Genomic DNA, 27,219 nt, shown 5'->3' with positions numbered 1-27,219 from the left:
GATTCAGAGCTGCGCTACTGAATCTGTCGGGAGCCCCGTTCAGAACGTGTGCGCGTTAGCTTACAAGTGGGCATGCCTTCAGATCAGGAAGCAGGCAGCGCTTTACCCAATCAAATGTAGTGGGCGGGATTTACATCTGTGCGCTCGCTTCCCACTGGAAACAAACCGAAACTCATTTAACAATAGCGACAAAACCACGGAAAGTTAGTAACATTTTAACTTGCTCTTTCATCATAGAAACAAGTGGGCTTATAACCAAAACGATCCATGTTCTTTGGGAGAAATGGTGTTAGTGTTCCGTGGAGAAATACTGTTAGTGGGAATGAAAACATAGGTGCACCACCGGAAGTGGAGGGCTGAGAGCATGTCCAAACCCTGGTTTCCAGTCAGCATAGGTCTATTTAATCACTCCCCCCAGAGTCAAATGCAAAAGCGAAAAACGCTGGGGGCACTGTCTTTCCTTTTTATTTGACGATGGGTTCCCAGATTGCCATAGTTGTGAGTAAATAAACATTTTACAGAAATTTTACAAATGCCAATTTTATTTAACCCTATACCCTAAATGCTGAGTTATACTTAGTTGAGCACCTGTTACTATGCCGTCTTCTGTTAAAGTTCAGTTCATTGTGTTTTATTGCATTTCGTCATTCGGATTCATTTAAAGTCTTGCTGGACAAAAGATTGATGTAAATACACAATTCAAACATCCTCTCCTTAACAGTCTCCTTAACGGCTCAGTGATGTTTAGCCAAAAATGACTCCATTATTTAGGTAAGTTCTGTAACATTTTAATGACTTGGATAACATGTAAACTGGTCTATGTTTATGTACGATATTATGGCCTAAGCTGTGATTGGACAATAACATGTATTGGCGGTGGTATGTTGGCAGCTGAGTCAATCCTATATTGATTTAGCCTGGCGTAGCTAGACTATATCACTGCGTGGATATGAGTCTGGTGCTTCCATGAGGACGTTTTGTTTCCCAAGGGGCGGGATCAAAACAATGGCCCTCAACGCAATTGGTTAGACCTACAACCAACTACAGTCGCCCATATTCGAATACTGGGCCCTGATTGGTTACACACGTCTTCTGGAACAGGACATGGATTCTCTATGGAGCGGTGCCAGACCCAAATCGCAGAGTGCAATTTTTTTTTCCACTCGCAGATTCGTCTGGTCCCAGGGTAATATTGATTGCCTGCAGAGCCAGGGGAACTACACCTTCAGCCTTAAACTGCACCTCCAGTGCTTGCCAGTGAACTTTCCGGCTTTAGACTTATAGGTTTGGGGTTAGCGTTTAATTTTAGGGTTAGGCATTATAGGCTTAAGGGCCATTCACTCACACCAAGCACGATAATTATAACTATAACCATAATTAAGTTAGCGTCTACACTGAAGTCATGTAAACCGTGCGTCAAACACACACTGTACAGTGTTACCGTGTCAGAGCCCACACGGAGGGAGAGAGATCTCTTCCTTTGTGGTGCTGAAAGACAGGATATAATTATGGATAATCTGACTGATTATTCATTTTAAGGAGGTGAGCCTGAGGTAAAGCCAGCCAGCCTAGCAGATAAACATAATCGTCTCCTCGTCTCTGTTAATAACAAAACTTTCCAAGGTGAGTGAGACCGATTGTATCCCAGATATCCTTCTGATGTATTGTGATTGGCTGTCAGTGTTTCTATCGTTCATAAAAACGTTCTGATAGTGATCCAAACGATAACGTTCACGACTATAGTTGTCGTTATAGTTGTAGTGTGGACTCAGCCAGCCACTTCAATTAGATTTTTTTAAAACGACAGATTTATTGTTATCGTTATAGTTATCGTGCTCAGCGCTTAAGTGAATGGTTGGGGTTGAAGTTTGGGTATAAGTTCTAGAAATGTGGTTCTAGCAGTGCATTCTCTGGCTCTGCAGGTAGCCTACCTCCTACAGTCAATCACACAGACAAGTGGTTATCCGGGGACCCCTAGGGGTCCTTGGGAGCATTCCAGGGGGTCCCCAGCAAAATGTGTTAATATAGCATCAAATTCAGTTCAACCACTTTAATCCTATGTATATTGCTATTTGAAAATGTAGATCTATTTTCAAGAAATCTTGTGTGGGGATCCCTGGCACAAAATATTTTCTGATGGGGGTCTGCGGCGAAATACATCGGGGACCTTGACATGAAAATGTTTGAGAATCACTGACTATAGAACTATAGAGGTGTACATAGTTGAGCCACAGCTCCCTCTGGTGGACAGACTGACACAGATAGGCTAACAGGTGGTGGGTCGTCTCGCGTAACCTCTGAATAGATCCCCTGAATGCCCATTCCAGAAGCCGTCATCTGTTTGTCATTTCCATTCATGAAATGACAAATGGGGGGGGCATCCGCCATGCACGCACGCATGCCTGGGGGTTATTTCAATGAAGACAGCTCTCCTACCGGATAATACAGTCAGGAGAAGGCGTGCTCTACTCAATGCGAGTCTTGAGGAGTAGTCTCATGGGATTAACTGGGTGCAGATTCTTGAGAATACATATAATAAAGGAACATCCGCACTCTCTTCAGTTATATTCTTGGTTTATTCTTTAAAGATGAACAGCCGCAGCAGACAGGTCTATCTAGAGAAACGGACGCGTTTCGGCACGTCGGCCTTCGTCAGCGTTTCAAACGCGTTTGAAACGCTGAGGAAGGCCGACGTTATTATATGGGGGTTATTTCAACCACTTTCTGGATCTGGCATCCCTATTTTAAAATCCCTATGTCACTATACCAAAAAATCTTCAAAAAGTAAAAAGAAAAATCAAAGACAAAAGCTAGAATACCAGATCGAAAAGGTCACGATGCTACATGTTGCACGCTTGTAGATGAGCTATTTGACCTATTTCTGAAACTACGGCTTAGGTGGTTAACTTGAATTCCTGAAATGAGCACTCACAAAGATGTGACTGTGGACTCCACTCACCAGGACACTTGTTCTCGTTGCAGGCGCGGACCTCCTCTCCTGAGCCGTCACAGGGGTAGCTCTGGACCCCCGCGCCCTCGCACATCCTGAAACGGCTCTGCCAACCCTTGTCACACGTCTTGCTGCACAGACTCCAGTGGTTCCAACTTCCCCAGTTACCCCCACCTGAAAGCAGGGCCGACAAGGACATCAGGTTGTGGCGTTCTTGTGGCATTATTGTGGCAATTGTGGTTTGCGTGCTGGCAATAGCCGATCTACAAGCTCAAAAGCTTTTGGGCTTGTAGATAAGGCTATTTTTGTCACACGTCACCATCATATGATGGAGCATAAATTAAACCAGTGCGTTCTCAAACATGTTCATGTCAAAGACCCCCAAATTGATGTTGTGTAAAAAAAAGTGTAAACACAAGTGTTACACTTTGGCCATTCAAAAATAGCAGATCTACAAGCTCCTAGCGCGGCACCGAGTGCCGCGCTACAAGCTTGTAGATCTGCTATTTTTGAAAAATTGTGAAAATGTGTGCAAATCTGAATATATATATTCTTTTAAAGCAAACATTTTTAACTCAAATCTTTGCTTCTGGGACCCCCTGGAACAAAATATTTTGAGATGGGGGTTGGAGGCCAAATACATATAATTTTGGGGGTCCTCGAGATGAGAAAGTTTGAGCACCACTGATATAGAAACATACGTTTTGCAGAACACTGTTGGGATTTAGGAGACACGTAGAATGGGCTTCAGGTCTTAATGGGTTAAGAAGTAGTGCATTAAACATCAAGGCGCTGTTAATCTGATGCTTTCTTCTAAGCGACATGTACTGTATAAACGCATCTATTCACATGAGGAGTCCAGTGTGACCTCATGGACCCATGCTGTTATACAGGCGTAGGGTTGCTCCTCCTGTGAAAAGCCCTTTAGGGAGGAGGTGGAGTATTGTCGAGTGTTGGGGGAAAAAAAACAGAAGCAGAAGAAGCTGAACCCAAATCAAGTGTGTGTGGGGGTCTGTGGCAGTTCACCACATAATACTGACTACTGACTGCTATTTCCGCTATCATAGAGCAAACTTTGCTTATACTTTTGTTGCCAACATATTCATCCTGCTGCACACAGGTATATTCTGTATATCTTTGGTTGCTAATTTATTCACCAATTTGCTGAAATTCCACATATACTCTCTTTCTCTCTCTCGCTCTCTCTCTTTTAAATAGAATATTTGCTGCAAAATATAGATATACAGTATCCTACCGCAGTAACCCAGGGAAAGTGCAAGTCCAAATTCTAAATCGTATACATTATATGCTAGTCTAGGGTCATTCCCTACACTAATGTCTGCTGTTTTTGAGTGCATACACGGCATACAGTGAGGTAAAGTAAGCTTTAGTGGCCCCAAGGGACAAGTGAGTTTACAACAACAGCAGTAAATAATGGAACAATACACTGAAGACATAAATACACACAGAAACAGATATAGTTAGTGCCCAAGTCACTGATGTTATTGTCACTTTGTTGTCACTAGAGCCATTAGAAGAAGAAACAAGGAGGCAAGACAAATGGGGGGCACCGTGTCACATCTACAGATAATCACAGACCCATTTTGTTTAACAAGCCTATGGCTAACCGAATAAAAGATCTCATGTGTATCTGTTGGTGTCAACTCTATAGGGTAGGTAAGTAAATGATTAAACTTGTATGAAAAGGGTGCTGGGAGGCCAAGGAGATTGCCTGAACTTTCTGTGTGGCTCTGGCTTGGTACAGGTGACAAAGATTGTTTTTCGATTTGCGCCGGTAACCTTACGGCACAGATACGGTATTTTTCCCCATCATGTTTTTGTTTTTCACAGAATGCCGAACCAACAGATCATAACGGATGTTAAAACGGACTCAATGCACACAGTATAAAACAGTCCGCAGATACTTAATAAAAACGTCCTTCCTTCCTTAAAAAATAACTATATTTGGTTTGCCTTTTTACAAATAAAATCAGTGTTGTCATCAAAGGTAAGTTTATCATCCAGGATTGGTACCAAGTATTGGTACAGTTGCACTAAAGTCACAAGCTCCTCAAGATCCTACATATTTTGGGGGTCCTTGATATGAAAATGTTTCAGCACCACTGATATAGAAACATACGTTTTTCCAGAATACTTTTGGGATTTAGAAGACATTTGTAGAATCGGCTTCAGGTCTTAATGGGTTAAGCGCATACTTGTCTTTGTAACCAGTCAGACAGTCATTTGTATACAAGACAAATAAAAGTGGGGAAAGAACGCAGTCCTGAGGAGACCCTAACTAATACAAACACAAGTCAAAGACACACACTGACAAATTAACATATGAAACAGCAAGAACCTCCGAGTCGATCGAGCCCTTTTCACTCGTTCATGGTTCACTTGTCCTCGGTCCTGGGGGCTTGATGTGGATTGGCTGACTCATCATGACATCACCGGGGATAACATGACACCCTCGTCAGACTGTATATAGGCTAAAGACCCGCCATCTCATTGTGAACCCAGAATCAAACTTTGCACTTTAATTTTTTTTATAGTGTTTTCTTCGTACCATACAAGGTTTATTCAGATCCATACCTCAGCTTCGGCTGCTTGACCCAAAGCCAGATCCCTTTGAAGTTCACGGGCAGATAATCTCTCACCAGCGTGACTGCAGTGCAAGTGGCAGCCACCAGACGCCATGCAGTGGAAGGGACGCCACTACTGTAAGCACATCGCTGCACTTCTGTGTCTCCTCTCGTTTCTGGGGAGTCCGGTCCTTCTGGTCCATGAGGGCTGGCGGGGAGAGTACTCTCCAGGTAATGTCAAGCCAAGTGAAGAGGGCGACCACCCAGGTGACCTCACAGGGGTCACCCAGGAGTCACTAACTCCCAGCCCGTTCCCCTACATCATTAACGAGTCAAACAAATGTCCAGAGGGCGAGCCACCACCATTCCTAGTGTTTCTGATACTCAGCGAGGCTTATCAAGTAGAGGCACGGAATGTCATACGGCAGACGTGGGGCAATGAGGGCCTCGCTCCAGGCCTAGGAGTCATCCGGCTGTTCCTGTTGGGGGTGAAGGAAGGCGAGCTAGGACGCCTACAGCAGAAGACCCTGGAGTCTGAGAGCCAGAGGCACCACGATATCGTTCAGCAGGATTTTTTGGATACCTACCACAACCTGACTATTAAGGTACTGATGGGGATGAATTGGGTGGCCACGCATTGCCCACGGGCCAGCTTTGTTATGAAAGTTGACAGTGACGTGCTTGTCAACACCGATTACCTCATCCACAAGCTGCTGAGACCTGAACTGAAACCCAAGACAAACTACATTACGGGCGCGATCATGAGGGGCGGTAGGCCAATCCGAGACAAACGGAACAAGAAGTATTACATGCCCCCAGAAGACTACCCAAGCAACATGTACCCCACCTACTGCTCTGGGCCGGGTTATGTGTTCTCCGGAGACATGGCGACGGAAATGTACCGAGCTTCTCTGAGCATTCCCCCCTTGCGTTTTGAGGATGTGTACGTGGGAGTCTGCCTGGCCAGGCTAGGGATCAAGCCCACACCTCCGCCCCACAGGCTGTTCAACTCCTGGGGATTGCCCTACTCCAGATTCAAGTACAACAACATGGTTACAGTCCACAGTTTTAATCCCAGTCAGCTGCTGGAGTACTGGCACAAAATGCAGGGTGACAAGCTAGGGTTGGACTACCTCTGGTCCACACCGAGAGGGCTCAATGTCTCAGAGTATGGGATCTAAAGACGACCCACAATACTGTGTTCGGCAGTAACAAATCCAGACATATGGACATCTAAATGACATTACGACCGACCGACCGACAAAGCCTCATGTAGGCCGACCCTCTGGGTCTGGCAAAAAAGACTGAACTGAGTTCATTGTCTGAGTTGCATTGCTGAAAGTAGGCCTAACAAAAAATGCTGTGTACTGTAGCTATTTACTGCAAATATTTATAATTTTTTTATAATCCATCCATCCATCTTCAACCGCTTATCCGGAGCCGGGTCGCGGGGGCAACAGATCCCGAGGTGTTCCCAGGCCAGTGTGGAGATGTAATCCCCCATGGTCTCCCCCGGGGTCTCCTTCCAGTGGGACGTGCAATTAATTAATTCATAATTAATTTATATATAATCTTCATAATAACATTTTTTAGTGATATACTGTAGCAGTGACTGAGACAACAGACTGAAAAACAATGATGTATAACTGAATGTGCATGAGCGCGCATGCGTGTCTCCGTGTCTGCGTGCCCAGTCTGCCCACCTCAAGTCACTTTTTGACCAATGCGGCCCAGACCCCAAAAAGAGTTCGACAAGCCTGCCTTAAAGGAAGATGAGCGTGTACTAGACACCGAACCATGCTCAAATGCTCTGTTTCCTGTTTGTCAAAAAAATCTATCAACCAACAATGTTAAGAAGCCTATGTGTAAGGACGTGAGGCTGAATACAATTAGAAGCTGAAGAGAAGTCAATGAAGGGCAATCTTTGTTGTTTTTTCAGTATATACAGTAATGTATGTGCTGTGCTTACAGTACACTGAATTAACACCCACAGCGGGCATTCCACTTCCACATTCAGAGAAAGCAGTGAAATTCCATGCACCGTCTATGGCGAGGAGCGACCTTGTTCTGGCAGGAGGTGGAGACAGCAAAAAAGTGCTGCCAAAAAAACCCGGCAAACAACCAGAAGCTCACTGTTGTCTGAACTAGTGTGTGGATGTTTCAGATCAGGGTTCACCACTGCCTTAGAGGACACCTTCTGGGCAAGTCAAAATCTCAAGACACAACTGTGTTTATAGCAAAAATAACCCATATATAAGTCCACAACGCTTCACGATGCATTGTGAGCTTGTAGATCTGCTATTTTCACTATTTTTGAAGGTAAGTCTCATCATGAGAACCCCTGTTGTAGGCCAATGGTTCTCAAAGTGGGGTCCGGGGACCCCCAGGTGTCCTTGGGGGGGTACCAAGGGGTACCCACCAAAATTAGTTAATATAGCCTCACCATCATGTTAACCACTTTAACCATATTGTATACTTTGGCTATTCAAAAATAGCAGATCTACAAGCTCATAGCTTGGCACCGAGTGCCGTGCTATGAGCTTGTAGATCTGCTATTTTTGAAAAATCTTGAGGACTTGAGGATTTGTGCAAATATATATTTTCAAAGTAAACTCAAATCTTAGCTTCTGGGGGTCCCTGGAACAAAATGTTTTGAGATGGGGGTCCGCGGCCAAATACATTATCTATTTGGGGGTCCTTGACATGAAAAAGTTGGAGAACCTGTGTTCTAGGCCCATATCTTACCACATGAAGGGTTGGTGCAATCTCTGGTCTCCTGATGGGAGCCTTTACAATCGGCCCAACTGAGCACCGAAGAGCCACACTTCCTGATCCTCTGCTGGGTTCCTTTGCCGCACGTCACACTGCACGAGGACCACGGAGCCCACTCCAACCACTGACCTTCCACTAGGGGGAGAGAGAGAGAGACAGGGTAGAGAAACAGATAGAGATGAAGGCAGAGAGAGAGATAGTGAAATGAAATGGAACACATGGCAAAGAGGAGAGTTGAAAGAGAGAGGGAACAGAAAACAGAGTCAGCTGCCACGTCACAACAAGGACAGGGCCATAGAGAAGGCCTGATTTATGTACCGCGACACATTGTGAACTTGTAGATCGATCGGCAATTTTCGACGCACGACACTGGCGTGAAACAAAGTACAAATTAAGCTAAAGAAGAAGCAGAGACCACTAGATTTTCGCATGACTACTGTAGCAATAGACCAACACATCATCACGGCATGGACATAATATTATGGACATACATTTCAACGTTTCACTCTCTTGTGCCGTACCTGATTACGATTCCATTCATGCATTGTTGTAAACCAATTCAAGAGTTCAGACAGAGTGCATTCAATTACATTCCCTAACTTTCTTTAATAAAATGTCCCTTACCAATTTGCTTATTGCAATTAAACACTGCATTTCGTCCTTCGACTACAAAAATTGACTCTGGTGTATTGGGAGTATACTGTTGCTACATTCTCTTTTTTTTTTTAAGAAAAGAAAAACATTATTAAATGCATTTTATTCCAGCAGAAGCAGCAACAGACAGATGCGTTCAAATACTGAGGGAAGGGAAATAGGCTGCGCCGTCGGCGGTAAATTGACTTGTCAAATGGAATATGCAATCCGAATGCAGAATAGTGGAAGAGAGGCGTTGAAAGAGCAAGCCTTTTTTGATGTTCAAAATAACCCTTTTGATCTATAATCAAATCAAGATTTATGCTACTAATGGGTCCCTTTTTCTGTTGATGAACTCCTTTGAGATTGTCATTGTTATAGATCAAGGAAGGAATCAAAAACACCCACACAAGGTCTTCACTTGCTCAATAAATAAATTAAATTAAATAATGTTTAATGATAGCATTTCAGTCAATGACCTTATTCAGGCATCTGATGACTGGCATTGTAAAATTCTGTAAAGGGAATGATGGGGGTAAGAACAGTAATGGAGTCGGTTAGGGGGCAGGACGACATGTTCACATATTTGGCACAGTGGGGTGAAGTTCAACTCTACTACACAACTCTACAGTATTAGTACACAATAGAGCACCGAAGTCTGACAGCACTGCTGCTAGAGGGCGCTATTTATCCGCCTGGGTCACGGCGATATTCTTTGGATTGGAAATCCCATTGGCAAATCTTAGATCGCATCATATACTGTAAGAACTGAGTTCCAGAAATACACAAATCACCTGAGCGATTTCACTCATATGGATATAAAGCATCAATATGTTTTTTCCTTTCTCCAAACAGAGACCTTCCATCAAATGTAACTCAATATCATTCAGTCACATATCTGACAGAATCGCCCAGGGTGGTTTGTAACATTTTTGGAACACAGTTCTTATATTATGCGATCTAAGATTTGCCTAGGGGGAAATCCAATACAAAAAACAACGCTGTGGGGTAGTGCTAGTGACGTCAGGACTTTGTTACTCTATACTAATACTATACAGAGTATAGTATTGTACAACTCTACAACACAGTATAGTACCAAACTCTGTGACCCAACAAATGGGTTACACTCAGAAAAGTAACCCAGAAATATTACCTAAATAAATAAAATAAAAATCACACCCAGTGTGAAGAGAGTGGTGCCTTTGAAAGCGTAACTGGTTGCATCCGCAACAATCAGCAACAATATGTTGTCACGTGACACGTGACAACATATTGTCACGTGTCACGTGAAGCTTGACCAATCAGCAGTGCTCAGACATACGGACGGACGGACATACGGACACACGGACAAAGTCAAATGTAGGAGTGGTTGGCACCACTCAAAAACAGGAATTGGGTTAAAATAATAGCCCAATAACCCAGGAAATGGTTATTACTCTGAAAAATAACGCAGACATTTTACCCAACACAAGCAACCCAGGAATTGGGTTAAAGAAATAACCCAAGAGTTTTTAGTGTGTAGAGTTGTGTACTTTGTACAGTAGGGTTGTGTACTGCAGTGCTGCTGTACAGGGTTGTGTATTGAAGGATGGTATAGTAGGGTTGTGTATCGTACATGCAGGAGGGTACAGTGGTTTTGTGGCAGGAGAGAAACGGTGATTATTGTGTGACGTTTGGAGGAGACGGGGGGAGAATGCAAAGTCGAGCAAGACGAGAGCAGAGGTATGCAGATGAGGCATACGGTACCGAGGTAGAGTAACTGGAGATGGGGAGATGGTAAAGGAGAGATTTTTCTCCCACTGTGTGAGACAGGTAAGCTTGGCAGCCTGTGTCAAAGTGTGTGCCAGCTCAGAGTAAAGTGGTTGAATTAAGCAATATTACACAAGAGCATCACTGAAGTGGTAGCAGTGGTAAAGAACACCCTTGAGTGTAATATTGTGAATATAAGGTCTTTGTGTTATTCAACAAAATCTCTGAACGTGCCACACATTTAATGGGGAAAACTCGCAAGTTTACAAAGTACTAGATCCTTAACTCTTTAAGACCGGGAACGCATCTGTGTCATTTTAAGATTTCTTTGGCTATATAAAAATAGCAGATACAAGCTCATAGCGCGGCACCGAGTGCCGCGCTATGAGCTTGTAGATCTGCTATTTTCTTTTTAAATCATGGAATTTTTAAAGCAAACATTTTTTACTCAAATCTTTGCTTCTACAAATGTCTTCTAAATCCTAACAAAAAACGTATGTTTTGCTATAATATCAGTGGTTTTCAAACTTTTTCATGTCAAGGACCCCAAAATTATATTTTATAAAAATATATAAAAATATATATTCAAAGATTTGCACAAATTGTCACGATTTAAAAAAAAATAGCAGATCTACAAGCTCATAACGCGGCACTCGTGCCGCGCTATGAGCTTGTGTATCTGCTATTTTTGTATAGCCCAAAGAAATCTAAAAATGACACACAGATGCGTTCCCGGTCTTAATGGGTTAAGACACTGAGGATTCCAATAGCCTAGCAAAGCACGTTAGCTAGACAGATTTGCACCCCCATTGCCAACACCGAAATGTGTTGATATTTCTGTTTGTATTAGTTGCAGAGTGCTATTTACAGTGATGAGGCATATTTCATTTGAGCACAGCTGAAGTGTGCTTTATCATGATTTAGGCACAGCCAGAGAGCCCTTTTCCACCAATCAATATGCTTGGCCAGAACTACCTGTATAATATGAGCATCTCTCCTCCCAATAATTTATCATAGATGCCAAATGTTGTTGAAAAATGCTGTAGTGTATGAATAGTTAGATATATTATAATTCTAGCCTAATGCCAGATTTATGCTCAATCTCCAAAATAGCCGATCTATAAGCTCACAACCCGACACATCTGCGACACGTTGTGAAATTATATCTATTTACGGTCCACGACAGTCACACGACCAGGCTTAAATCAGGTTTCATACAGTACAGTGCTGTGCCTGATAGGACGGACATACCACAGGGAATACAAGAGGAAGTGAGTCGACAGGTGTCTGGAGTCTTGGGGATATTCACAGCTATGTGTTTAAAATGAGGCCAATAAGGAAGAGCCGTACGTTTCCCCTGCACTTCTCATTAATGACCCAGCAGATGTCGTTATTTCCCCCACCTGCTGGCTGCCGAAAAACTAAGCGAATGAGGGTTTGGGCCGGACTTTACACTAAACACTTTCATAAATACTTTGTTTTCAATCGCTAGTTTAAAGACTTTTCTCCATTATCATGGTATACGTTTAATACATTATGGTCCCATTAATTAAAAACGTGATAAAGTAGGAGTACGTTTCTAGGGCTTCTACTGGTTCTACCAAGTGAAGACCCGCCCTCACTGCCCTTCCAGCCAATAGCATTAGTTTCCGGTTGCTTTTCGGGACCGGAAGTTCCAAGATGGTGGATTTGAAATGGTCGGGAAAAAAACAATGGGGCTCCCTTCGTCCATATGTTTTATAGTCTATGGTCTGAATACTGTGTGTACATGAGATTTGACAGTTAACTATCAATGAATATTTGTCGCATCTACTTGTGGGATTGAGCCTATGCGGGGGCAACAAGCTACTAGTAGTCAGTGACTTTTTTTTAAATTACACATCGTATTTTTGATGACAACGTGAGATACAGTTACAGATACAGTGTGTGTGTGTGTGTGTGTGTGTGTGTGTGTGTGTGCGCGCGCTCGTGCATGTGCGTACGTGTGCACGCACGAGTTTGGATGAATAGCTGCTGCCAACGCAGAAAAAAATATATTTACCTGCAAGATATTTTATTACATTTCATTTTTTATCACATTACAGTGCATTATTAAGTTATGGCAAGATATTAAACTTCTTGGCTGCTACACCCCTTCCCCTGTGTTAAGAAGAACTTTGGCATTTAAGAATGATGCTACTCTCTTTTGGCTGTTATCCACATCCCCTAACTTTCTTTAAGTTATAATACCATTAGACTTGATAAGCGGTCGTACATTAGTGGTCAAATTGTTCAAAACCCTGTACAGGGTTGCAAACTCTATGCAGGGAAAGTAATGCTCTTTTCTGCGTCAACAACACTGTAGCAATAGGGGTGATGTTGAGCTATGCTCTTAGTGTAAATTATATTTTTTGGTTGAAACAAAGTTGTTAAAAAGTTAACTATATTCAGATAGTAATCATTGATATAGGGTGTTTATTCGGTAACAGGGGTCTCCCCATCTCTCTAGCTCTTTAATAAACAGAACATATATTTTCAGGTGGGTTGCTGTTATGACCTTATATGGAGTCTAGAGGCTAGAGAGGAGTAACATATCTAAAAGTATCACAAATCACTGCTGAATATGAACAGTTTAGGGAAAGCATCAAACATCAGGGTGGCCAAAACACGTACTCCACCCTACCTGAAAAAGAACCAAACTAAACTACACCAACCAAAACAAAACTAGAAAAAGTGCTCCTCGGAGCACAGGTCTCCGCCAGGTCAGGTAGGCTACTGTGGCCTCCTGGTGGCGCTATATTAGGCCAATGTGAAAAGGTTGCCATTTCTTCTTAGGCCTTGCACGACAATCGGACACTGACTGCATTCATGATTTGAGGCATTTTGTTAAAAACATGTGTTTCGCTAAATTAGACCTGTTGGTGGCGCTATAACAGGCCAATGTTAAAAGGGTGGCATTTGTTCCTCAACATAGTGTGAATGTGCGTGCAAAGTTTGAGCGCAATTGGACGGTGCGTTCATGATTTGCAGAATTTTGTTCAAAACAAGCCAATAATGCAAACTTTAGATGTCAATCTTAGCCAATCAGGATGGAATATGAAAAATCAAACACATCTGTCGTGATCACATGACTATAGAGATCATGTGTACCGATTTGCGTGAAATTTGGATACAATTGGAAGGAGTAGTATACAAAAATGTGTTTTACACAAGTCGGCCTCCTGGTGGCGCTATAAAAGGCAGATGTGAAAAATGCAGGGCAAAGGTTTTTCCTTGACCTATAGGGAGTGTGCATACAAAGTTTTACACAGATAGGTGCAATTATAGGTAAAAACACGAATCGGCCTGTTATAGCGCCACCATGAGGCTGATTTGAAAATGTTCAAATGGTAGTTCTTCCTCGGCCTAATGGGAATGTGCTTGCAAAATTTCACGGAAATTGCATGCTGTGTTCATGATTTGAGGCATTTTGTTCAAAACGGAGCACTCCTGCAAACTTTGGAAGACATTTTTAGCCAATCAGGATGGAATATGAGAATACCGATTTGTGGGATTTTTGGACAAAATCTGTAGGAGTACTGTCAAAAAATGTGTTTTGCACAAATCGGCCTCCTGGTGGCGCCATAACAGGCCCCTGTGAAAATTTTGGGGCAGAGGTTCTGCTCTGGTATCCAGGGACTGTGTGTGCACAGTTTGGCTGCGAGCAAGTCAACGGACCCGGAGATTAGCTGTACACAGACAGATCGAATGACGGACGGACACACGGACACACGGACGGACGGACAGGGGGTAAAACATACTCTCTCGCCATGCCTTTCGGCCTGGCGGAGACAATGACAGTCTACACTCCTTAACTAAACAAAAACATGGTCAAAATGGGAATTAAAAGAAATGGTGGCACGCCCCTACCAAGCTTCCTTTCTCTACGAGTTGTACACCCAAAAATTCTTTGGAACAGTAATTATTGTCTAATACTTTAAACACTGAGTATTAGAGTTACCTTGAGCACTAAGCATACAGGTATGGCACACAGCCTACAGACATAACTAGTAAACACTAGCTACCAAAAGGCTTCAGCACAGGTGACGAATGGCTTTTATGCTGGCTGCTGGCTGATTGAGGAATGAGGCCCAGGTGTGTCTCCAGACACCATGCCACTCCTCCCATCTCCACTCCACCCTCCAAATACCATGGGGCACTGAAAACACAGAATGAGACCACATAGGGCCGTAACACCCCCTCCCATAAAAATAAAATAGAAACACCTCAATCAATACACACACACACACACACACACACACACACACACACACACACACACACACCATACAAATCAAAACAAAAGGTTAATCTGTGTCCACCCCACACAAACACCAGATTCTGGACATACAGTCACACCAGACTGTGTCCACACAGAACAAGTGGATGACACACATTTTAAAAGCAGTGACCAACTGATGACTTGCTCAAAATGAAGGGCTTATACATGGCTTGTGGAGGTTGACCTTTAAACTGGAGGTCTGGACAGTCAGCAATGCTATGACCAGGCTGGTGGCAATAGTAGCATAGCCTACCTGGCTTCAGCTTGGAAGTGGTCTTGTGAAGTTGCTGGGGCTGTGAGTTGGCACCTGCTTAAGAGCACTCAGGAAGAGAAGAGTATTCCATCCTCATTACTTGTAAACACACTTTTGTTGAGTTAACGCAAACTCTTCTGCCAGGACAGCTGCCTCCCGCAGAGTGGTCACTTTGTGTTCATTTAAATACACCATGGTGTGCTCTGGCACACAACTCTTGCATTCCTCCAAAAGCATTAGCTTCCGTAAAGAATTAAAATCAGCAGTTTTAGTTGCCAGACACCACCTATAAAAAAGTGTACCTTTCTCCCTGGCAAACTCCACAAATGTCTGAGTAGATGTTTTTTTTCCAGGCCACGGAAACGCTGCCTATAAGCTTCAGGTACCAGCTCATACAGTATGTCCTGAGTATAACACTTTTAACAATGTCAAATGTAAGACTTTGTCTTCAATTGAAAAGCTCAGGAGGCACAAACCTCCTGAGCTTTTCCAGTTAGCTTGCATTGAAGCAGCTGAAGGCCAAACATCTTGCGGCCAATGTATGGCGGCAGCAATTCTCCCAAAGGCATAGAAATAGCACTCCACCTCACTCTCCCTGAAAGGAGGCACCAAAGCAATGTGTTTACTCAAATCAAATGTACTGGCTGGAACAGAGGAGGACCTCTGCAGGTTCCGGTTTCTCCGCAGTGCGCATCCTGGTACGAGGAGGAACCGTTGGGGACACTAAGGGTTCTGGTTTCTCCACGTTAGGCACCTTGGTGCGAGGAGGAACAGTAGGGGACACTAATGGTTGTGTGTGTTCCACTTCAGACACCCCTGTGCCAGTTTTGCCTCTAGCTCCAGCTTCCGTATTTTAATGTTTGTATCTGCCTCAATGTGGTGCAATTCCAGCTTGTAGTCCATTTCAATTTTGCGAGCATGTGCCTCATCTTCGGCATCTAGCCGAAGGCGGGTTAAGCGCACCTTTAAACTAGCACCATCTAGTTTAGATGACCCCGAAGAGGAACTCACAGGACAGGGGTGACACTAACCCCACTTTGACCATCCACCTGTGGAGGCTCAGGCTGAGGCTGAGCATGTTCAAGCTCAGGCGGCAACACAATGACCCTGTTAGCCACCAGCCCTGCCAACACAATGGCTTTTAGCTCAGCCTTAAGAGGAGGACCAGTTGCCTGGATCTGAAAATGGTCAGCAATTACGTTCACGTCTGCCGTCCTGCATTTGTTATACCTATCTATTGTTGGATCGCCAAAATCCAAAAGTGCCAATTTCACACAATCAGGAGAGAGTACCCTTTTATCAGTGTTACCAGTTCCAATTGTGTCAGCTCATTTATTTGTTTCATCACTTCCAATTTCACTTATTTATCCTTTATCATCCTAAAATTGGTATTCCAACCTGAAAATGCATTTTCTGTTTGCTAAAGAGCTGGAGAGACGGGGAGACCCCTGTTACTGAACAAACACTCTGTAGCAATGATTGCTATCAGAATATAGAGATATTTAACACTTATTGTAACACAACAAACATATCCCTTACTGTGACTTTAACACCCAACTGTTTAGTTCTTCTAATAAAGCTGCTAGATGCTTGGTAGCCAAGTAGCATACTGTGGTTCTTGTGGGCAGCCAGCCTAGCCATGACAGCCTGAAGAAGGCGCGTGTACAGTACAGTAAGTCAAAGATCTGTATAGTGTCATTATAATCATCATCTCTAATCCATTAAGACCGGGAACACATCTGTGTCATTTTAAGATTTATTTGGCTATTTTTAAAATAATTCTTGCAAATCTTTGAATATATATATATATATATATATGTTTTAAAGCGAACTCCGATCTGTGCTTCTGGGGGGTCCCTGGAACGGCATATTTTGAGATGGGACTCCGTGGCCAAATACATATTTTAAGGGTCCTTGACATGGAAAAGTTGGAGCACCACTGACTGCAACATACTGTTAGGATTTGGAAAACATTTTTAGATGTGTTTGGCCGCGGACCCCCATCTCAAAATGTTTTGTTCCAGGGACCCCCCAGAAGCAAAGATTTGAGTTGCAAATGTTCGCTTCAAAAATATATATATTCAAAGATTTGCACACATTTAAAAAATGTTTTAAAAATAGCAGATATACAAGCTCATAGCACGGCACTCAGTGCCGTGCTATGAGCTTGTATATCTGCTATTTTTGAATAGCCAAATAAATCTTAAAATGACACAGATGAGTTCCCGGATTGAATGGGCTAAAGAGCATGTAAAAGACACAAAACTCAGACTCAAACATAAACAAAATCATCATTACTAATACCGTCGAGCGAAGTAAACACAAGGGTAAACTGTTTAGCAACAAGGGGCAACTGCAGCTATCATTAAAACAAACATGTACAGCATAATTACAGTGTAATGTACTGCACGGAGGCGGGTGCTATTTATGTGAAGTAGCACGACCATTCCCTGGTAGAAGGGAACATTTTTCCCGCCACCCCTCGCCAATTTGTAATTTCCGCAGCCCATCTGCAATTAAGCCGGCGCCATTTAGCCCAAACATAAGCCCGCATATGGACGGGACTGTTTGTGTTGTGGGTCACGTGGCAGGGTTTCACAGAACTTGGGAGCCGTCCCGTGTTTTGCTGGCTCGCTCCAGCCAGCTCTCTGCCTACACATGCAATCCGCCCGCTAGTATACTTGACATCAGCAATAAAACAGCCTATATGATCCCATCATTTATGCATGGCTGCCGTTTGCCTCCTTCCCTCACATCTTATTGATGTGTCTTATTTGAAGCAAAGCCTGTCATATTAACATTTACTACACTTCCCACACGGGTGCGCGCGTGCGTTTGGCATCGGGGCGTGTGTGTGTGCGCGCACGTGCATGTATCTGTGTCATGCATTCCTCTACACAACAGATGAGCTGGTGGGAAGGTGAAAGAATTAATTCAACAGTGATAGTTTAATTCTAATTAATTCAAATTTGTCAAAAACAAGATGAAAGAGGGAGGATAAGAGGGAAAATAGACAACTATATATAGCAAACTGTATCATATCAACCGCTTTATAGGCACGCACACCAGCTGTGTGTGTACATAAGGACTATATAATGTAGTGTGCAGTGGCAAGACTACACACACACGCACAGGCACGCACGCATGAGCACGCACGTGCAGTACACACGTAGAGGCACAAGACATGCATACGTACACATTGATTAACGCACACACACACGTGCGCGCACACACACGCACACATTTGCATTTTACACACATACTGTAACACCCTAGCGCCATCAAAGCTGTAAGCATGGGACTCCTCTGTCATGAGGTCTGTGCTGGTATTCATCATTTCAAAGGACCATTGCCTTTGAACTCCCAAAAGCACTGCCAATGAGCTGCGATAGATTCACTCTCATTCGCATGCACACACGCACGCACAATTGCGTACACACACACACACACATTTCTTTTATAAGCTGTACTCCCAAACCTACAGTAGCTCCCTCTTGCTCCATCGCTGCTCCCAAAACAGAATGGCAAAAGAATCCCAGAGGGCAGAGGCAGAATAGAAACGTCTCTCTTTTATTTTAAGAGATAAAAGATATGCAGCCTCTATGTCTGGTCCAGGTTATATGTTTTATATATACAATATAAATACATATATGTATGGGGGTGTGGGTGTGTGTGTGTGTGTGTGTGTGTGTGTGTGTGTGTGTGTGTGTGTGTGTGTGTGTGTGTGTGTGTGTGTGTGTGTGTGTGTGTGTGTGTGTGTGTGTGTGTTAGTGCGTCATACACAATGAAAGTGTGGAAATTTACTCGTACAACAACGTGGGTACTATTTTTGATTACGTCTTAAATTCGACCCTGATGCTATTGTGAAGCGGGCAACAGAGAATGCACCCTCTACGAAAAATACATTCTATATCTGTCAGGTCTTGTTTTTTTATTTTGTATAAATCTGTCTTTGAGAGTCTTCTGAGCTTTTCTTTTATCTGCTGGTTCCACAGCCTCACGGTAAAAGGTAGAAATAGCCTAGACAGCATTGTGAAAATCTGTTCTAAGATTATCAAGTAAATCCATTAGACCTCCGTTCTTTCTGTAAGCAACAAATCCTACCGAAAGCTGCAAGTATCTTTGGCTTCTCCTGGACATGTTTTAGAAAGTGAAATGTCTCTGCTACCATTATTATCACCTGCTCGTAAACCTAACCGCCAGTTGCCGCTTCCGCAGCCAAAAGACCACTGGCAGTAGCCTACGTTGCTAAATAGCTACTTCCCACGGACAATCAGGCTTATTATCAGACCAGGGAAAATGTTAAACTAACTGTGAATTGATAAAGTCATTTGAATTCAGGAGATGGGTGAAGAAGAGAGCACATGTTAGAAAAATGTGTCCTAGGCAGTTAGTATAATGCAATTAATACAAAACTGATTTTGTGAACATACACCACATACAGTGCATGAATTTAGGAATGCATGAACACTGACACCTATATACTGTACATACAAATGTAGATATTTTATGTGTATGTAGGTTCAGTAAATAAATACAGTATATGCATTCACTCACACACACACACACACACACACACACACACACAAAGAAAAAAAGAACATTTTTCATTTTTGCACATCTACAAGCTCACAATCGCTTGTAGATGTGCAAAAATGTTCTTTTTTTCTTTTATCTTCTTTTTTTGCCTATAATGAATGATGACAAGCCTAAAATAGAGTTTATAGTGGTTAAGACACAGAAATGTTATGGTAATCCCCATGATTACCTAAGCAATCCCATGAGTTAGTAGTCATATTCTTCTCCTGTACTTTTAACGGAATAATTCAACAACAAAAAAAAAACGATTATGCATAATTTCTCCTCTGAAGTCAGAGATGATTTTTAGGCCATTTGAGACATTCTTCCCATACACATTGAGAATAAAGCAGCACGGTCACCTGTGACTTCATTTTGGAAGCTGCTCTGTGGGAGTGTAGGCTGCAGTCAGTGTCACACAACCCCCCCCCCCCCCCCCCCCCCCCCCCCCCGGCTTTCCTTCAGAGCCTACTGTGATGAGACCTCATTTTGGCCGCCGGTCGGCCCAATTCCACTCTAAATGGCATGAACTGATGAAGACGTCTCGGGCGCGGACTGTCTTCTCAGCCAAATTGGAGCGGAGCTGCCAGGTACACTTGACAGCATAATGGGAATGGGGCCACGGTGGCGACTTATTGCTCCTCTTGACAAGGTAGGCCTAACAGGTAATCTCACTGAGACAATTGGCCCAGTGCTGCACTCCGGCAGAACCACACATGGGTCACGGCAATCCAAATTAAGCCAACCATGGTATCGAAAACCCAAACCTGAACAGCTATACGGTTTTGATGGCGCCTGGGTCACCCAGAATGGAAGCACAGACCGTGTGATCAATATAGGAATGGAGTGATAGCGTGACCATGGGTCAAAGGTCAAAGACTTGGTTCATGAAGGGTCTATTGGAAGGCAGTATTGGGTAAATGAATACGTATGGGAGACAGGGTTAGAGTAGATGTGGTGTTAACGCAAAATGACTGACTGAGAATGGCAGTTAGTAGTGAAGAAAGAGTTAGTTAGAGTTAGTTGCATAACATGACATTGGAATGCATATGCATGGAAACCCAAGTATGAGAGTTGAGAGATATGGCAGTAAACCCCCCCAAAAATAATGTTTAATTCATAAGAAAGAATCCAGAGGTTCAAGACAGGAACCAGAGAGAGAGAGAGAGAGAGAGAGAGAGAGAGAGAGAGAGAGAGAGAGAGAGAGAGAGAGAGAGAGAGAGAGAGAGAGAGCAAAATAAGAGACAGAATGAGGAGACAGAGAGACAGGAACAAAAGAGTGTGTCATGTAAATGGGGCATGGTACTAACCAGGACACACCGCTATGTTGCACAGTTTGGTCTGTGTCTTGGGCCCTCCACAAGCTGTGGCCCCGCCTCCGTTCACACACTTCCTGGTTCGAGTCCTGGAGCCCCGCCCACAGGTCACAGAGCACAGACTCCATGACGACCATTCCTCCCATATCCCATGCACTGCAAACACCCACATACACACACACAAGCACATGGGGGATGAAGAATGAGCATATCCCATTGCAGCCAATAGGCTTTGCGTTTAACTGTAGTCCAGGGTTTTTCAGAAGGTGCCATACCCGTTTCCTCTTCCGGTTCAGTTTACAATAGCTTTGTTTGATTGGCTCAGAGCAGCAGAGTTGAAACACCATGTAAAACCTTCATGTTTGTTTCCGGTTCTAATCTGCTGCCAGGCCAATCAAACAAAGCTATGTGAAAATGAACCGGAAAAGGAAAGGGGAATGCCATAGCTTCTGGAAACTCGGGTCTGCAGTAATGCACAGAGCTTAGAGAGTTAGAGAATGTCAGAGAAATGAGACCAATTAACCACTTAAACACATTTTTACAAATTATTTCAAGCTCACAACATGTCACAATATGATACATTGTGAGCTAGATCAGCTAATTTCAACAACATATAAGATATTTTTCTAATTATCATTATTATTGCCTAAAATGACAAGTGGTTAATGAGTGTTGCCCCTTAGGAAAAAAACAATGAGGAAGTGATCTCGCCACCTCTGCTGAAAATATTCTGATTAAAATAATGATAATAATAACAATAATAAATTAAACAAGTTAGCATTGACACTGATGGCCATGATATTGTATTTAAAAAAACAAAAAAAAGAAAAGTTGGAATGGACAGGTTGGCATTGGAAAATCATGCTGTTAAAAGTCATGACAGGGAAATGAAGGTTATGGTTGTCATGGAAGCTACTGTAATACGGCAAAAATATCCAATGACTCATCACCGAGGCTTCAAAAGACTTCAAACACTAATTAACGCAGCGAGCATGTCCCACCACCCTTTCTTCCTCTCCCTCCATTACACTTCTCATCCCATGCTAGAAACAGACAAAATAGGTATCAAATGGCCTGGAATAAATGAGGTCTGGTGAAGTTGCTCAAAGATTCACTGAAACCGAAATACCGTAATGAACGCAACTTGAGGATGTAAATATATACCATGTTGCTGTTTGACTGTGCGTTGTTGCGTTGCTTAGTTACGCCACACAGAGGCGGTTCCATCCGTGTGTTTGAGCAGAGGCGTGTGCGTGGCTGTGTGCACACCAACACACATACAGTACACAAATGTGGACATACTTAATTCCGCACGCACACGCACACACTGTATAAACACATGAAATGCATGCACACTCGCTACAGTATGTCGAGATAACATGTCCAACACCCTTTTAAGATGCATGTAAAGGAAAGGTGATGCAAAGACAATGCTCAACAAAGGAGGAGAGATAATTTGAGGGGAAAGGGGCCTGAATGGCGGTGTCGTGTCAATTGAGGGCAATGAGGTACTGCCAGGAGATGAGTACCACAGTATGGAGAGATGAGAGGTGAATTTGAATGGACAGGGAGAGACTCGGGCAGACTTGGAGAGAATATTTAATGAGAGAGTGGGTCCATCGAGTTATTTGAAAAGCAAAGTGCACGTAGTGGGCTAGAGGAATGTACCACAGGGAGTCCAGCATTACATGTTGAATGCTATATTACACGATACAGGGGGAAGGGATGGGTAGATGTAGGATAGGATAAATACCGTCTAGGTTACAGTATAGCTGAGCCTTTTCGCCTTCTAATGCCTGTCTAGTTTCTAATATGCTCTATTTCTAGATCCTGCCAGCATAGAGAGAATATAAATTAACCAAGAGCCAACTAGGGTTGGCAACTATCTGAAATTCAAATAAGGGACACCCGGCCGACGTCTCTTATTTCTAAGAAAAAAAAGTGGGCAGGTGATACAAGTCAATGAGCTGGTTTTCTCTAACTTGTGTCGGTATCTCCCTTGGGGTTTTTATTCGGCTACCTTTTTCCCCCTACACAACACACATTTTCACTAACGCAACACCTTGCCCTCACACTATTCTACAGGTGGCCCATACACGCTACAATAAACATTGGTTAACCGTGTGTTGGTCCACTTTCTGTTATGGTTTTGACTCAGTCCCTGACACTACTGTATATTAATACTACAGTACCATCCATGCCAAGGTTATTATGTTTTTTTGTATTTTGTTTTATTTCATTTTTCATTTTTGTTTTCAATTTCAGTTAGTTTTAATTTGTTTTTAAAGCAGGTTTGCTAGTTGTGTTTGCTAGTTTAGTTTTAATAAGGTGAAAAGGCATTTTCTGTTGAGTTTGTATTAGTTTTACCTTTTTATTGTAATATGGTAGTCAGGGACGAGATTCCAATAGATCAGAAAAATAGATAAAATAGCCAATCTACAAGCTCACGTGAGGTTGTAGATCGGCTATTTTAGCTATATAATATTGGATACTGACAAAGACTAAAACTAACAAAATTTTCACTATTATCTTAGTTAATCTTAGTTTTTTTTTCCAAAACAGTTTCAGTTAGTTTTCCCTTTTGTGTTTTTCATTAACCCTGATCCATCCCTAGACGGCCGCATATACTGTACATAGATTGAATGATTCATTGATTCATATAGCACACCTAATATTCTAAAATGCAGCCGTTTACTTGGAGAATCTCATCACTCAAACCCTACACAGGAGACAAGAGACTAAGAGACTCCAGACCATAATACATCACAACAGCACACAGACACAAAGTGAGATATTATTATTCAGCCAAAGACGTTTCTTATTTATTTTTTTCACTGCTGTGGGCTTATAAAACATTGTTTATTCGTCTGAAACAAATCGCTATCCCTCAAACTCAGCACAACAGTATCTGAAGTCTGTCCTCGCGCACAGCCAATCAATTAGCCTATAAGCGCGGGCCTAGAAATGACTGCAGGACACGGGAGATAATAAAACAGAAGAGAAATATTGAGGGTGAGATCGAGACAGTTTAGAATAATTGATGAGATAGAGGGAAAGGGTAGAATTCATTAACACAAGTACAGTGGCTACATGACAATGAAGAACAACTTTGGGGATAAATAGGAATGAAAAATGCATTGTGTGTGGCGCCACCTATTGATGAGCAGATATATTTTATCTTTGGTAAGGTGACATCTGCATGCATCTGTGTGTGTGTGTGTGTGTGTGTGTGTGTGTGTGTGTGTGTGTGTGTGTGTGTGTGTGTGTGTGTGTGTGTGTGTGTGTGTGCATAAGTGCTTGCGTGTGTGCTTGCGTGTGTGCGCACGTACATCAGCTAATTTACTATGAACTAACTATACAATGTTGTCTTGTGGTTCAATAGAGCATGTTAGACAATGAGAGTGGCGCCATTAGGTTTGCAGTGGGAGGTAAACCAGAACGTGTTTGAGCACACAAGAAAGAAACTCAAGAAATTAAAGATAATTAAATATCAAAATGAGAGGCAATCTGTTTTTTCGTGGTGACAAAACGTGCAGAGACTCATTAAGCTCCGAGCTGTGCAATGTGCAGATGAAACAACATGAGTGAAACGCCCTCAGATGAACACACATCCGATATGCATATTTCAGCTTTTTTTTATGTAAATGCGACATAATGTACGACTGTAAAATTCAATATGAAAACAAGCCGTCCGATCCTCCATCCGTCACAAACACCCACACACGAATGCACACGCACACACACGTGTAAACAAATATGCATGCACACACAAACAATAAAAGGTCATATTTGATGTGGTGAGGTTACATATCTTTAGTCGTAATCTTTTTGCTTGTGGAGCCTGCAATGTCATGACACATACAGTACACTGAATGGTTTATTATATATAATATATATTTGGCCCTTCATTGGCCCTTTCCTGCTCGGGTCAATGCATAATACAGTTGCTTTATTTAACAAGTATAAGATTTATATATGTGTGTATCTGCCAGTTTGAGCGTGTATGTACCAATCCATCTTTTGCATACCCTGTCATTTTCTTGCTTCAGTGAATATGGTTGAGCTTTTGGGCGTTGCAGCCATTGCCCGTGCATTGACCGTGCATTGACCCATACTCAAAACGTGCTATTGTCTTGCTTCACGATGTAAATGCCACTGAATTTATGACCATTGAACACTTAGTTTGATAGTCCAGTGACTAGGATACTACTCCCACTTTGCACTCTTTGGAGCATAGAAGGCTAATACCACAGAGCATGTTGTACGGAGGGAAAAAAGGTAATTTGTCAGGGCAATTACTGCCTAGTTTACTTTGACAAGCATGGAACCATTACTCAAAACTGATCATGTGTATCACACTCATTTAGGAGTTGTACCGTCCCAAAAACAGCGAGGGGGGGAAAAAAAAGTCTAGTTTTAGTTCATTGATTTTCTGCCTGAGGTACTTGTCTTTGATACCCCTTTACCTGACCTGCACAACATACACACACACACACACACACACACACACGCACACGCACACACACACACACAGAGTACAGCCCAGGGGTGTGCACCCCACACACAACCACAAAGCTATATATGCTCGTCTGTACAGTACTTTGCACACAAACTAATAACTAATTGATGATTTTCTCCGTCTACTAATGTGGCTGTCTACTGGATCATGCATGCTGGCACAGCTGTACACTTTAATCATGAGAGGGTACAGAATGGACCCATAAGGGACCATTCTGTTCCATTGGTACACTCACTGACTTAAATTAACACTAGGAATTTTACTGCGTCGGCCCTCATTGCTTCCAATTTCCAAAACACAATTATTTTAAATATTTATGTACAACAGAGTGAAATATATATTATGTAGGCTAACAGCCTTCAGAGAATTTAGCATCTTAAGTAAGTGAATGTTGTATCATCGGTTAAATCACATTGGGGGTGTCATATTGGGGTATCATTGCTTGAATTGAAACTGAACTCGCTCTAATTCTAGGGGATGATGAAACGCGTTTGAAAAACTGTGTGGAAGAGGCTGTGTGTGTACAGTATGTGATTTTGCCTCCACGCTGGTACATGCACTACTCCTATGTGCATGCGTGTGTGTGTGTGTGTGTGTGTGTGTGTGTGTGTGTGTGTGTGTGTGTGTGTGTGTGTGTGTGTGTGTGTGTGTGTGTGTGTGTGTGCAACATCCCCACTGGACCAGGCACGCACAGCGAAGGATTCTATAGGTAAAGAGATTAATAAACCATGCAACAGTGGAGCCTCTCATCCCAGACATGTCGGGATGAGAAGGGGGGGGGGGGGGGGAGTCAACCACAAAAAAAGGACGCATTATACACAGCCCCCCAGTCTGCCTCTCGCAAACCAAGACCCCCGAAGACCCGGTCCACTTTGATTTGGTCACGTTCTCACAATCCCCCAGACGCACCCTTCAAAACCCCAACATCCTCTGCCCTGGTGCCACTGCAAAAAAAACATCACAGTACTGTCTGTATGTAGGGGAGGGATAAATAAATAAATAGTAAATGGAGCATAACACAGCAACCAATATCCCATCAAAGGAGCGGCTGAGGATATTAATATCGACACTGAATGGAAAATGAGCCACTTAGACATACAAATCGCGTCGGGATATTAGCATAAAAACACGATTAGCATATGCACTGACAGAAAACGCAGTGTTTTTCTCAATCTTTTCCCGTTGAGAAGCCGGCAGTAAACACTGACAAGAGTGTGGCAACAGTGAGACGAGTGGAAGTGTGGAAGGGAAAACATGGTTAACACAGCTATCTACATGAGGCCATGCCAATTAAATGGAGACGTGTTTACGTGACCCAACTGGTCTTATTGACGAAACACAAATATAGTTACACTGTATATCTTTTCTATCTTTATAAACTTCCGAAACAAACTGTACTTGTGGCCAAGGGGAATAAAATGCTGCGTAATTAGTTTTCTCTTCACAATCACAACATATATCTAAAATTATTACACACATGCATTTGAAATGCTTTCTGTGCCATCTCAAGACAGATACTCAAAATGAAATGAAATATTACGGTCCATATGGTACTTAATAATCT

At 42.8% G+C, this 27,219-nt stretch overlaps 2 protein-coding genes across 2 annotated transcripts in view; one reads left to right on the top strand and one right to left on the bottom strand.

The window, feature by feature from the left end:
* The window catches only part of adgrb2 (adhesion G protein-coupled receptor B2), a gene marked incomplete at its 5' end in the record, with an annotated part of 273,288 nt that overhangs the window by 161,809 nt on the left and 84,260 nt on the right, over positions 1 to 27,219 (bottom strand). The window contains 3 exons of the mRNA XM_084080191.1: positions 2,960 to 3,124; positions 8,281 to 8,442; positions 21,131 to 21,292. Of these exons, the coding sequence (XP_083936317.1) occupies positions 2,960 to 3,124; positions 8,281 to 8,442; positions 21,131 to 21,292 (489 nt within the window). The remainder of the gene's footprint in view (positions 1 to 2,959; positions 3,125 to 8,280; positions 8,443 to 21,130; positions 21,293 to 27,219) is intronic.
* LOC311061196 (beta-1,3-galactosyltransferase 2-like) lies at positions 5,649 to 6,716 on the top strand (the record flags this gene model as incomplete). Its single annotated transcript, XM_084079753.1, has 1 exon — positions 5,649 to 6,716. The coding sequence occupies one exon, from the start codon at positions 5,649 to 5,651 to the stop codon at positions 6,714 to 6,716; it is 1,068 nt and encodes a 355-aa protein (XP_083935879.1).

The sequence above is a fragment of the Gymnoscopelus microlampas genome (assembly GCF_963454915.1).
Source record: "Gymnoscopelus microlampas genome assembly, chromosome: 15".
In the NCBI taxonomy this organism is placed as follows: Eukaryota; Metazoa; Chordata; class Actinopteri; order Myctophiformes; family Myctophidae; genus Gymnoscopelus; species Gymnoscopelus microlampas.
This window is presented reverse-complemented; position numbering and strand designations above follow the sequence as displayed.